General features: G+C 39.8%; 1 protein-coding gene across 4 annotated transcripts in view; it reads left to right on the top strand.

Annotated features, from left to right (window-relative positions):
- Positions 1-1,809: 1,809 nt before the first annotated feature.
- LOC117297862 (low-density lipoprotein receptor-related protein 2-like) overlaps positions 1,810-14,308 on the top strand; it is a 48,114-nt gene continuing 35,615 nt past the window's right edge. For 2 of the 4 annotated variants that reach the window (XM_033781031.1, XM_033781028.1), the window contains exons 1-8: positions 1,810-1,915; positions 3,434-3,550; positions 4,735-4,857; positions 7,417-7,539; positions 8,689-8,820; positions 10,533-10,655; positions 11,805-11,936; positions 12,948-13,187. In XM_033781031.1, coding sequence (XP_033636922.1) covers positions 1,819-1,915; positions 3,434-3,550; positions 4,735-4,857; positions 7,417-7,539; positions 8,689-8,820; positions 10,533-10,655; positions 11,805-11,936; positions 12,948-13,187 — 1,087 coding nt within the window. In that variant the 5' untranslated portion in view covers positions 1,810-1,818. The remainder of the gene's footprint in view (positions 1,916-3,433; positions 3,551-4,734; positions 4,858-7,416; positions 7,540-8,688; positions 8,821-10,532; positions 10,656-11,804; positions 11,937-12,947; positions 13,188-14,308) is intronic. The other 2 variants (XM_033781029.1, XM_033781030.1) reach the window with 2 other exon arrangements.

The following is a 14,308-nucleotide window of genomic DNA, read 5'->3' as shown; positions in this document are numbered from 1 at the left end:
TGATTCAAAAATCAACTCCGACTTTCAATTATGTTTTTGAGGGTATGAGAGGCGATACCCATGTCTGTGCTGAGGATGCCCAACAGGTATGTGTCCCATAGAAGCACAGTAGTGTGTGGGTCTTTGGTTGCACAGCCTGGTACAGACTGTGGTAATTAAATTAAGTGATTTACTTTTTTTTTTTTGGGGGGGAAGGTTGAATCTGACCCCAATATTTAGACAGACCTTGACAAAGAGAAAGTTGTTTTGTACCAGGTGGTACAGGGCACCAAACTGGTGGGTGTGTTTACTGAACGTAAACAGGAAGGATACAGATCGAACCTCCGAGTGTGGAATGGGTTGTTTATGGGCAGAGCATAGCATAGGGCAGAGAGATTCGTCCCAAACAAACAACGGTTTGTATCTTCAGTAACACCATGGTAGGCATGTGCATAGAGCAAGGAACTGTTCCTTGCTCTATGGGCAATGGTACCAAAGACTATGTAGGTAAAACTGGCTCCATTATCTCCATGCAAAGGCGTGCTATCCGATCTTAGACCATAAAAGAGATGAGTAAAACCTCTATATGCAGTGCAGACGACCAGCCCTTAAAGCTAATCAATTGAATCTTGGACAGCAGGGTCATAGACCTTTTCGCAAATACCGGGGGGCGCGCGTAAAGCTTGGAATTAGGTGCATTGTGGTCTAGCTGGTATCCAAATTTGATCCATGTATATCCCACAATGCACCTCATTCAACAGTCTGCGCTTGCGCATTGGTATTTGCGATAAGGTCTATGAACAAGGGGATTAATGGAACAAAAACTTTTGTCAAGGTAACAATTTCTGTAGTTCATCTATCACTGCCAAAACTACAAGACTGCCCTAGCAAAAAAAAACACCTTCATACATCAATTGATTTCAAATAGAGCTGCTTTTAAACACAACAATGAGCTTAAAGGCAGTGGACACTAATGGTAATTACTTGAAATTATTATTGGCATAAAACCTTTCTTCGTGACGAGTAATGGGGAGAGGTTGATGGTATAGAACGTTGTGAGAAACGGCTCCCTCTGAAGTGCCATAGTTTTCGAGAAAGAAGTAGTTTTCCACGGATTTGATTTCAAGACCTCAGATTTAGAACTTGAGGTCTCGAAATCAACCATCTCAACGCACACAACTTTGTGTGACAAGGGTTATTTTTCTTTCATTATTATCTCGCAACTTCGATGATCGATTGAGCTTAAGTTTTCACAGGTTTGTTGTTTTATGCATGTGTTGAGATACACCAACTGTGAAGGCTAGTCTTTGACAATTACCAATAGTGTCCACTGCCTTTAACAACAACACAACCAAAATTATGCTTACCAGAATCGTGTAACCAGCCAAACTAGTGATCCTCATACACCATGTGTTTGGTATCTTATTTAGTTTTGCTTATCAGAAACTGAAATTAGGACCCTAGTGTTACAGTTTTTCTAAGGACATCTTTTCCCACACTGTATATAGTGCCATGAGATATCCTTGGAGGTAGAAAACGTTTCCCTCAATCATGGAGGTAGCTAAATTCCCCATGCCTCAACCATGCACACCACAGATCCAGAATAAGTTTTTGGTCAATGTGGTCCATGCTAGGGCCTACTGGAAATAAAATCACAGTTTAGAAACCCCACTGTCCTTGTACATACTGTGTACCCTTGATTTATTCCCCCAGGGTTGCATCCTGTAATCTGAAAAGCTGTGACCTCCCATGGGGGGTAAGAAACTGTTCCTATATAAACAATCAGAGACTACAGACCTCCATCATTTCCAGTACAGTGGTTGTGATAAGCTGAGCAGGATGTGGTGGTTTGATAGAGTGGATAGAGCCACCTCTGTGAAGATGGCTCTACATTTTATGGTACTTCTGTTGTTTTCCTTTCTTTGCAAAGCAAATGGTAAGTACATTTTCTGACTGTGGCTATGCATTACATTTTGTACACTATTGGTAACTGTCAAAGACCAGTCTTCTCACTTGGTGCATCTGAACATATGCAGAAAATAACAAACCAGTAAATTTGAGCTCATTTTGGTCATCGATGTTGCAAGATAATAATGGGGGAAAAAACACCCTTGTCACACCATGGAGGTCACACAAGTTGTGTGACTTCAGATGCTTGATTTCGGGGACCTCAAATTCTAATTCTGAGGTCTCAAAATCAAATTCAAATTACTTCTTTCTCAAAACTACGTCACTTCAGAGGGAGCCGATTCTCACAATGTTTTATTCTATCAACAACTTTCCATTGTCCTAAGTTTTTATGCAAACAATTATTTTGAGTAATTTATGTCCATGCTGTGCTTTCAAGTAGTCACATCAATCATAGTTTTACTATACTTGGGGAAGTGTAAGATTTTCTTTTGCAAAACTTGCAAAACTTATTTTTAAGAAGACCTAAACGTTTACAAGATAAACTGCTGTTATAGTTTGGGAACTTATTTACTGTCATCTGTATGATTTTTTTTTTTACAACATCAGGCCGGAAAATATAAGCTGTGCTTTAAGAAATCATCAATTGTTAGTTTGATTAGCATGCCTCATTCCCTCCCCCATCCCACCCCCATGTAATTGCAGTAAAACAAAAAAAAGATGACATGGTTTTTAACTTTAAAATGCAGTACATGCTACGTTTTCCTCAAGCATTGGCTTGGCATACAATTTTAATGTGAGTGCAGTTATTGAATTTTCTTGGTTTTTATTTGAGGCAGCGAATCAATTAGACTTCGCAAAAAATAAATAAAATTACTTTGAAACACCCATTGCAGTAATATTTAGTGTACACAATGCAGTGGTTGGTCGGAAGGAACACATTTTAGTGAACAAAAGGGACTTGTGTGATGACACTTTTGTATTTTTTTAGTGAAGAGTTTCACAAATCATGAATGTCAGCCCTATAAAATTAAGTAAAAAGTATAAAAATGTATGGCATTGTTTTTTACATAAAATGATCACTGCTGACCGAGTGACCATGCAAGGTGACCAATGTCCAAAAACTGTTTCACCCGAAATATAGGACTCGATTTTGAAAATACTTGCATTCTTTAATTTTTTTGTGAAAATCACAGCTGACCACTAGGATGATCATTGGCCTAATTTTATGACTGTCTATAAAGTGTAAAAAAGCAACTTGTTTTGATTTTCTGCTGACCATTGGCCTAAATACTTCCCTTAGCCAATACGGCACTAAACCATGGCTTAAAGACTGCAATTCGACTGAGAATGTGGGAGATAATTTGTTTTGTAAATATTCATAAAATGACCACTACTGATGACCATTAGATGACCATTAGGAACAATTTTCTAATCACTTTTTGTCTGAAGTCCGACTTGTAGGGTTTGTGGTAATCCAAATATACATTTATGTATCACCATGCATGCATTGCCTCAAATCCCATTTATCCTTTGTACCGCAAAGCTTGTGATAAAGATACTGAGTTTAGGTGCGGATCAGACGGACAGTGCCTCCCGGCATCTTGGCAATGTGATGGTCAACAAGATTGTACAGATTCTTCAGACGAAAGTAGCTGTGAAGGTTAGGAGGCCACATGTTGAAATTGTTAACACTTCATGGAAATACCAGTGAGCCAAACTACCATGTCCAATGTTTGATATAAAAAATAGTGGCCACTGGGGTATATTTTGTGTATTTTTTGCATAGTGGATTTTACTGTGTAGCATGTGAGAGCGTGCAACCATTGAGCATGTGTCAAAGTGCATCCCTGCAATTTAGACATGTAACTGTGATCTGGAATGTCCACATGAAAGCATTGCCCAATTTTATAGAGCTGCTTAGGCCTAGGAAAAAACTAACATGTACAATTTGTGAGTGGTATTCTGCTCATTTCTGCTTAGCAAAACATTAAGCAATATATTTTCTGCTTAAGCAACTCCATGACATTGGGCCCTATAAATACACAACATCACTTTCTTCCAGCAGAAACTTAAACCACACTTGTTCATGCTTGCTTTCCAACATCTTGACAATACTTTATCTTAATCTTTAACTTCTGATCCTGACCGGTGCTTTCAATGTTTCTCAGTAAAGTACGCCTTTATAATGCTGTAGTTGATTATTATTGTTAAGAAAGAGAACATATGAAAACAGTTTTGAATTACTGACATGCCGGGGTTTTTTTCAGCTTATAAAACCTCTGTTTTGTTGTGTTAATATCCCCATTCTCTGTGTTGCTTACATGTAGTTAGTAAAATAATCAACAACAAAAAATATATGTTTTGGAAATAATTTTGCCACAGATTCAATATGAATTAATTGTGCGTGAAGCATTTAAAGACACTGGACACTTTTTGTATTTTTTAAAGACCAGTCTTCTCACTTGGTGTATCTCAACATTATGCATAAAACAACAAAACCTGTAAAAATTTGAACTCAATTGGTCATCGAAATTGTGGTCATCGAAGTTGCAAGGTAATAATGGAAGAAAAAACACCCTGTGCTTTCAGATGCTTGATTTCTGGACCTCAAAATCTATAGTTCTGAGTCTTCGAAATCAAATTCAAGTATTTTAACGGAAAATTAATACGTTATTGCATACAGAGCCATTTCTCACAATGTTTCAAGCTCTTGTTTTTTGACAGCTCTCCATTGCTTGTTACAAAGTAAGTCTGTATGCTAACAATTATTTTGAGCAATTACCAATAGTGTCTAGTGCCTTTAAATTTTCACAGTTACAATTTCATGTGATAAATAATATGTAGGGCTTGAGCTCAACTGTGATGCAGAGACTGAGTTTGAATGCAGCGACGGATGTATACCCAAACAATGGCGTTGTGACGGAGAAGAGGATTGTAAGGATGGTTCAGATGAAGCTTCATGTGTAGGTAAGTTTTCATAATAATAATAATAATAATAATAATAATAATAATAATAATAATAATAATAATAATAATAATAATAATCGTAATAATATCGAAGTCTTATATAGCGCACAGATCTACCAAACAAGGTACTCAGGCGCTGGATATATATACAAACTTTCAGAAAGATAGGTTATTGCAGTGATGAAATCTGAGTGCTACTGCGCATATAGCAGCCACAGCCAGGAACACCGGGGCGGACCCCTTCTTTTTTCGATAGGTGCACTTGGTTCTTTTACATGCATTACACAACACAAGAGACCAATGGCTTTACGTCCTATCCGAAGGACGAAACAATGGTTAAGTGTCTTGCTTAAGGACACAAGTGTCACGACTGGGGATTCAAACCCACACTCTGCTGATCAGAAACACCAGAGTTTGAATTCGGTGCTCTTAACCGCTCGGCCACGACACTTCAATTTTATATTTAATTGAAAAAACAAGTAATAGTAATAATGATACCAACACTTATATAGCACCTTAAAGGCAGTGGACACTATTGGTAATTACTCAAAATAATTATTGGCATAACTTTTCTTGGTGACGATTAATGGGGAGAGGTTGATGGTATAAAACATTGTGAGAAACAGCTCCCTCTGAAGTGCCATAGTTTTCGATAAAGAAGTAATTTTCCACGAATTTGATTTCGAGACCTCAGATTTAGAACTTGAGGTCTCGAAATCAACCATCTAAATGCACACAACTTTGTGTGACAAGGGTTATTTTTCTTTCATTATTATCTCGCAACTTCGATGACCGATTGAGCTCAAATTTTCACAGGTTTGTTATTTTATGCACAATTACCAGTAGTGTCCACTGCCTTTAATCATGTTGACATGCTCTAGGCTGCTGAACATTGCATGAGTAATGGAAAGACTAAAAAATTAGAAACACAATTATAACATTAGGAGTAAAAAATCTAAACAACATTCAATCTGTTTGTAAACATGTACCTCATTAAAAAGAATTCCTGAAGTATTAAAAGTGCAATTTGATGTAAAATGTAAAATACAAAAGTATTAGTATGTATGCCATTTCTCTCCTTTGGAACAAACAAAATTAACAATCCAAGATTTGAAGTATCAAAAATTCTACACAACATTACTGAAACAAAAAACAGATGCATATGTGGGTCATTCTAGTTAGAGCATGACTTTCAGCATTTTCACATGTGGGGAATCGGTCTATGTTGGTGAGTGGTGGCGAAACTGCACCTGCTACGTGCAGGGTATGATCGAGTTATCCTCAGCTATTTTCCCATACAATAAGAATAGAGCAGGAGAAGGCACATGATCCTGTTTGGCTCCCAGACAGGAAAGACAGCTCGGTTGAAGAGCTTTCTGTCTGAGAGTGTTGAGGAAAACCCTAACTGAGGATCAGGGTCAGAGCTCAAGAAAAGCAGCTATATAGAAAGAGAGTAGAGCAGGAGCCTGCACAAAATACTGTTTGGCTCCCTGACAGGCCAGACAGGTTGAAGAGCTTTCTGTCTGAGAGAGTATTGAAGAAAACACCAACTGAGGATCAGGGTCACAGCTCAAGAAAGGCAGCTAGATAGAAAGAGAGTAGAGCAGGAGCCTGCAAAAAATACTGTTTGGCTCCCTGACAGGCCAGACAGGTTGAAGAGCTTTCTGTCTGAGAGAGTGTTGAGGAAAACACCAACTGAGGATCATCAGGGTCACAGCTCAAGAAAGGCAGCTAGATAGAGAGAGATAAAAGAGTGGGAGCCAGCGCACAAACTGTTTGGCTCCCTGACAGGCGAGACAGGTTGAAGAGCTTTGAATCTGAGAGAGTGTTGAGGAGTAGAACACCAACTGAGGATCAGGGTCAGAGCTCAAGAAGGGCAGCTAGATAGAAAGAGAGATAAAAGAGTGGGAGCCAGCGCACAAACTGTTTGGCTCCCTGACAGGCGAGACAGGTTGAAGAGCTTTGAATCTGAGAGAGTGTTGAGGAGTAGAACACCAACTGAGGATCAGGGTCAGAGCTCAAGAAAGGCAGCTAGATATAGAGAGAGATAAAAGAGTGGGAGCCAGCGCACAAACTGTTTCGCTCCCTGACAGGTGAGACAGGTTGAACAGCTTTGAATCTGAGAGAGTGTTGTGGAGTAGAACACCAACTGAGGATCAGGATCACAGCTCAAGAAGGGCAGCTAGATAGAAAGAGAGATAACAGAGTGGGAGCCAGCGCACAAACTGTTTGGCTCCCTGACAGGCCAGACAGGTTGAACAGCTTTCTGTCTGAGAGAGTGTTGAGGAAAACACCAACTGAGGATCATCAGGGTTAGAGCTCAAGAAAGGCAGCTAGATAGAGAGAGATAAAAGAGTGGGAGCTAGCACACAAACTGTTTGGCTCACTGACAGGCGGGACAGGTTGAAGAGCTTTCCATCTCAGTGAGTGTTGAGGAGAAAACCAACTGAGGAGCAGGGTCATAGCTCAAGAAAGGCAGCTATATACTGAGTGAGAGAATAGCACAGCGATTTTTGAAAACTTGCACATAATATTTTGATGTGGGATTTGCAATTGCAGAATTGGAGCTCAGCTGTTCAGAGACTGAATTCAAATGCAGTGACAATCACTGTATACCTAAACACTGGCATTGTGATGGTGATGAAGACTGCAATGATGGTTCGGATGAAGCTACCTGTTCAGGTATGTTCTATCTGGTTTTATAGTTTTAAGACACTGGACACTGTCGGTAATTGTCAAAGACCAACATTCTCACTTTGTGTATCTCAACATATGCATAAAATAACATACCTGTGAAAATTTGAGCTCAATTGGTCGTCAAAGTTGCTAGATATACCTATGAAAGAAAAAACACCCCTGTCACACGAAGTTGTGTGCTTTCAGATGCTTGTTTTTCCGACCTCAAATCTAATTCTGAGGTCTCGAAATCCAATTCGTGGAAAATTACTTCTTTCTCGAAAACTACGTCACTTCAGAGGGAGCCGTTTCCCACAATGTTTTATACTATCAACCTCTCCCCATGACTCGTAACCAAGTAAGGTTTTATGCTGATAATTATTTTGAGTAATTACCAACAGTGTCCACTGCCTTTAATTGGAAAGCAAGTGCAGACACACAAGTAGTATCAGGCTTTACAACAATTAAGAACGAACACCCTCAGTTGGAGAAATCTACCAGTGCATTACACACCAACATACAAAAATGAATTGATCAATCAAGACTAGTAAATATCACTGGTTTCACAAACACCTACAAGTCATGCAATCACATCAGCCCCAAAACAAAAAGGCGTGATATTCCCTCATTTTGACAACCAGTAGTGTAAGAATGCAAGCAAGGTGTGCATTTACATATTTCACAATCAAGATTAGCTGCATATCTGTTGGGGACCTACTAAAATGACACAACGGTAGCATCAGGTTCTATGTCCCACATTATCGATTGCAAAATCATTCACCCAACTTGTGCAAAGCAATTTTCACAGATACACATATTAGATGTGATACTAATAAAAAAGAATAAAAATCACACTACCAAAACTTACATAGCACCATGCATGTTGACACTTGTGTGGTGTGTGTCTTGTCAAAGGTGTGTGGTTGTTGTATGTTTTTATTCCCCTTTTTGCTTGCGTATTTTATAATAATTATTGTATATACTATTGTTGTTCTCTTAATGATGTCCTTTTAACTTTTTTTTTAAATGTTGTATCATAGTTGCAGTTCAGTTTTTCTATCTATCTCAAATGACACTAGTCACAAACTCAGCAGGTACACTTGTACGGACAAATATACAATAAGAAACTGAATAAATTTGATGTGATGTTCATAGATGTAGGGGTTGAACTCAACTGTAATGCAGAGACTGAATTTGAATGCAGTGATCAATGTATAACCAAAACGTGGCAATGTGACGGTGACACGGACTGTGAAGATGGTTCGGATGAAGCTTCCTGCCCAGGAGGTCAGTTTTATCTGGTTTTATAATTAATGGGAGACTGTGGAACGCTGGCAGCAGACCTACCAGGTCAATTTCCATTGTTCACGTAGCTCTGAGCATGCGCACATTACCAAGAACAATGGAATTTACCTGGTAAGTCTGCTGCCACCAAGCGTCCAAAAAGTCTCCTATTAAAAAGTAAGTATAGACAAACCAGTAGTATCAGATTCTATGGCACACAATGTCAGTTGCAAAATCATTCACACAACTTGATTGTGCAATTTATTGACAATTTATGAGCAATTTCACACGCACTCTTGATGTGACGGTACTTAAGTCGGTTTTGCTCTTTGTGCATCCCAATCTAGTTCAACTTGGTGTGTCCGAACAACGGTAGACAGTACTAGACTGAACCGGATTTAACCCATAAAAGTTAGACCGTCGAGCTAGGGGGTTTATCTTTAGACCACTTCGGGTTTATATGTTAACACTGTTGTGTGGACAGAATTTAAAAAAAACACTGATCTTTACGTAAACACAGGGTGACCAATGAGTAGACAAGCATAAACCGGATGTTAGAGTAATGGGGTCGCATCTGCTTTGATCTATTATAAAGCCAAAGATAAATCGTTTTGAATTAACTCAGTCTGAGAATATGGTCCAAGTATGCCCAATGAAAAGGGATAATAATGTTGTAAAGCGTCTTGATCTAGCTACTAAGGATGTGTGTGATCTATAAAAACCAAGTATTACTTTGGGTGCGTTCGATTAGCTTCCCTATGTGGACCCTGCGTTGCTCATTTGAGCCCCTGACAAGAGCTAAGCGAATGATCAATCACCCTCTCATGGTGATGTCATGCACCTCAGGCCAGCCCAAAGTGACCCACTCCACAAGCAGGGCACTTGGGGCTGACCCGAATTAGCCCCTGGAATGATGTCAAAGCTATTTGAACATACTGGGGCAGATCGGGGTCGACCCAGGGAAGCTTTGAATCTGAGAGAGTGTTGAGGAGTAGAACACCAACTGAGGATCAGGGTCAGAGCTCAAGAAAGGCAGCTAGATATAGAGAGAGATAAAAGAGTGGGAGCCAGCGCACAAACTGTTTGGCTCCCTGACAGGCGAGACAGGTTGAAGAGCTTTGAATCTGAGAGAGTGTTGAGGAGTAGAACACCAACTGAGGATCAGGATCACAGCTCAAGAAAGGCAGCTAGATATAGAGAGAGATAAAAGAGTGGGAGCCAGCGCACAGACTGTTTGGCTCCCTGACAGGTGAGACAGGTTGAACAGCTTTGAATCTGAGAGAGTGTTGTGGAGTAGAACACCAACTGAGGATCAGGATCACAGCTCAAGAAGGGCAGCTAGATAGAAAGAGAGATAACAGAGTGGGAGCCAGCGCACAAACTGTTTGGCTCCCTGACAGGCCAGACAGGTTGAACAGCTTTCTGTCTGAGAGAGTGTTGAGGAAAACACCAACTGAGGATCATCAGGGTCAGAGCTCAAGAAAGGCAGCTAGATAGAGAGAGATAAAAGAGTGGGAGCTAGCACACAAACTGTTTGGCTCACTGACAGGCGGGACAGGTTGAAGAGCTTTCCATCTCAGTGAGTGTTGAGGAGAAAACCAACTGAGGAGCAGGGTCATAGCTCAAGAAAGGCAGCTATATACTGAGTGAGAGAATAGCACAGCTATTTTTGAAAACTTGCACATAATATTTTGATGTGGGATTTACAATTGCAGAATTGGAGCTCAGCTGTTCAGAGACTGAATTCAAATGCAGTGACAATCAATGTATACCTAAACGCTGGCATTGTGATGGTGATGAAGACTGCAATGATGGTTCGGATGAAGCTACCTGTTCAGGTACGTTCTATCTGGTTTTATAGTTTTAAGACACTGGACACTGTCGGTAATTGTCAAAGACCAACATTCTCACTTTGTGTATCTCAACATATGCATAAAATAACATACCTGTGAAAATTTGAGCTCAATTGGTCGTCAAAGTTGCTAGATATACCTATGAAAGAAAAAACACCCCTGTCACACGAAGTTGTGTGCTTTCAGATGCTTGTTTTTCCGACCTCAAGTCTAATTCTGAGGTCTCGAAATCCAATTCGCGGAAAATTACTTCTTTCTTGAAAACTACGACACTTCAGAGGGAGCCGTTTCCCACAATGTTTTATACTATCAACCTCTCCCCATGACTCGTAACCAAGTAAGGTTTTATGCTGATAATTATTTTGAGTAATTACCAACAGTGTCCACTGCCTTTAATTGGAAAGCAAGTGCAGACACACAAGTAGTATCAGGCTTTACAACAATTAAGAACGAACACCCTCAGTTGGAGAAATCTACCAGTGCATTACACACCAACATACAAAAATGAATTGATCAATCAAGACTAGTAAATATCACTGGTTTCACAAACACCTACAAGTCATGCAATCACATCAGCCCCAAAACAAAAAGGCGTGATATTCCCTCATGTTGACAACCAGTAGTGTAAGAATGCAAGCAAGGTGTGCATTTACATATTTCACAATCAAGATTAGCTGCATATCTGTTGGGGACCTACTAAAATGACACAACGGTAGCATCAGGTTCTATGTCCCACATTATCGATTGCAAAATCATTCACCCAACTTGTGCAAAGCAATTTTCACAGATACACATATTAGATGTGATACTAATAAAAAAGAATAAAAATCACACTACCAAAACTTACATAGCACCATGCATGTTGACACTTGTGTGGTGTGTGTCTTGTCAAAGGTGTGTGGTTGTTGTATGTTTTTATTCCCCTTTTTGCTTGCGTATTTTATAATAATTATTGTATATACTATTGTTGTTCTCTTAATGATGTCCTTTTAACTTTTTTTTTAAATGTTGTATCATAGTTGCAGTTCAGTTTTTCTATCTATCTCAAATGACACTAGTCACAAACTCAGCAGGTACACTTGTACGGACAAATATACAATAAGAAACTGAATAAATTTGATGTGATGTTCATAGATGTAGGGGTTGAACTCAACTGTAATGCAGAGACTGAATTTGAATGCAGTGATCAATGTATAACCAAAACGTGGCAATGTGACGGTGACACGGACTGTGAAGATGGTTCGGATGAAGCTTCCTGCCCAGGAGGTCAGTTTTATCTGGTTTTATAATTAATGGGAGACTGTGGAACGCTGGCAGCAGACCTACCAGGTCAATTTCCATTGTTCACGTAGCTCTGAGCGTGCGCACATTACCAAGAACAATGGAATTTACCTGGTAAGTCTGCTGCCACCAAGCGTCCCAAAAGTCTCCTATTGAAAAGTAAGTATAGACACACCAGTAGTATCAGGTTCTATGGCACACAATGTCAGTTGCAAAATCATTCACACAACTTGATTGTGCAATTTATTGACAATTTATGAGCAATTTCACACGCACTCTTGATGTGACGGTACTTAAGTCGGTTTTGCTCTTTGTGCATCCCAATCTAGTTCAACTTGGTGTGTCCAAACAACGGTAGACAGTACTAGACTGAATCGGATTTAACCAATAAAAGTTAGACCGTTGAGCTAGGGGGTTTATCTTTAGACCACTTCGGGTTTATATGTTAACACTGTTGTGTGGACAGAATTAAAAAAACACACTGATCTTTACGTAAACACAGGGTGACCGATGAGTAGACAAGCATAAACCGGATGTTAGAGTAATGGGGTCGCATCTGCTTTGATCTATTATAAAGCCAAAGATAAATCGTTTTGAATTAACTCAGTCTGAGAATATGGTCCAAGTATGCCCAATGAAAAGGGATAATAATGTTGTAAAGCGTCTTGATCTAGCTACTAAGGATGTGTGTGATCTATAAAAACCAAGTATTACTTTGGGTGCGTTCGATTAGCTTCCCTATGTGGACCCTGCGTTGCTCATTCAGGCCCCTGACAAGAGCTAAGCGAATGATCAATCACCCTCTTATGGTGATGTCATGCACCTCAGGCCAGCCCAAAGTGACCCACTCCACAAGCAGGGCACTTGGGGCTGACCCGAATTAACCCCTGGAATGATGTCAAAGCTATTTGAACATACTGGGGCAGATCGGGGTCGACCCAGGGAAGCTAATCGAACGCACCCTATGTAACATTTTTATTTCACCTTGGATAACAGACCAAACATGTTCTGATGATGAGTTTACCTGTGATGATGGATCCTGCCAGCCGTCTTCAGTTCGCTGTAACGGCTTTCAAGACTGCCCTGGAAACTCAGATGAGAAAGACTGCTCTGGTGTCTGTACAGCGCAAAACCGTTTCCAGTGTCCTTATCAATCCACTTGCATCTTGACCTCTCAGCTTTGTGATGGCACTTCTGACTGTCAAGGCGGTGAAGACGAAACCAAGTGCACTGCTCGTAAGTCAAGACTGCAGATGATAAGAATTTGACTAAAATGTTATTTTAAAGGTGAACAGGAATGATGATAAAAGTAGTGTGAAGTACACAAAAATGTAGACAAGTTGTAGAGATTTAACGATAAATGTAAAATGTATGTTAGGTGAGACAAGATGTAGACGAAACGGAGTTCACTGCTCGTAAGTGAAAACTACAGATAAAACCAAATTATTAAAATGTTAGTTTTAGGTGACAGGAAATGACAACAAAACTAGTGGATAAGTAAAGTATCTACAGACAAATTGACCTCGATTTTGTTTTCGGTCAAAGATAGAAGCGGTATTTCAAAGGTTTGCAGTGTCTATTCTAAAGGGTGTAATATGGCCGAGTGGTTGAGAGCATAAAATTCAAGTTCTGGGCCCGCTGCTCACCGCTGAATTCTGTGCTTACGATCACGATTCCCCACTTGACGTGCAAGAGACCAAATTTCTGCGCAGCCTTGTAAGCATAGAAAGCCTAGTACCGTTGAGTATCCACACAGTCGCACAGAAGCCAAAATTCGCCTCCAACCCGTGAAATATGCTTGCCGTAAGCACATAATTCCCTGCTTCCGTAAGCGCTGATTCTGTGCTAACATTAAGTCGAGCCTGAAATTGAGGCCTGGTGGTTAAAGGGGCACAATGCTTCAGACTGTGGGCAAGTTGGTATTTGAAAAGTGTTTGTTATGACATGCATATGATTGTAAAGTAGTTTTAAAGACAGTGGACACTATTGGTAATTGTAAAAGATTGGTCTTCACAATTGGTGTATCTCAACATATGCATAAAATAACAAACCTGTGAAAATTTGAGCTCAATCGGTCGTCGAAGTTGCGAGATAGAAATGAAAGAAAAAAACACCCTTGTCACACGAAGTTGTGTGCTTTCTGATGCTTGAATTCGAGACCTCAAATTCTAAACTTGAGGTCTCGAAATCAAGTTCGTGGGAAAATTACTTCTTTCTCGAAAACTACGTCACTTCAGAGGGAGCTGTTTCTCACAATGTTTTTTACTATCAACCTCTCCCCATTACTTGTAATCAAGAAAGGTTTTATGATGATAATTATTTTGAGAAGTTACCAGTAGTGTCCACTGCCTTTAAAA

Source organism: Asterias rubens, chromosome 12 (assembly GCF_902459465.1).
Source record: "Asterias rubens chromosome 12, eAstRub1.3, whole genome shotgun sequence".
Classification (NCBI taxonomy): Eukaryota; Metazoa; Echinodermata; class Asteroidea; order Forcipulatida; family Asteriidae; genus Asterias; species Asterias rubens.
Note: the sequence above shows the minus strand (reverse complement) of the source record. Positions and strands in the feature narration are given on the sequence as shown.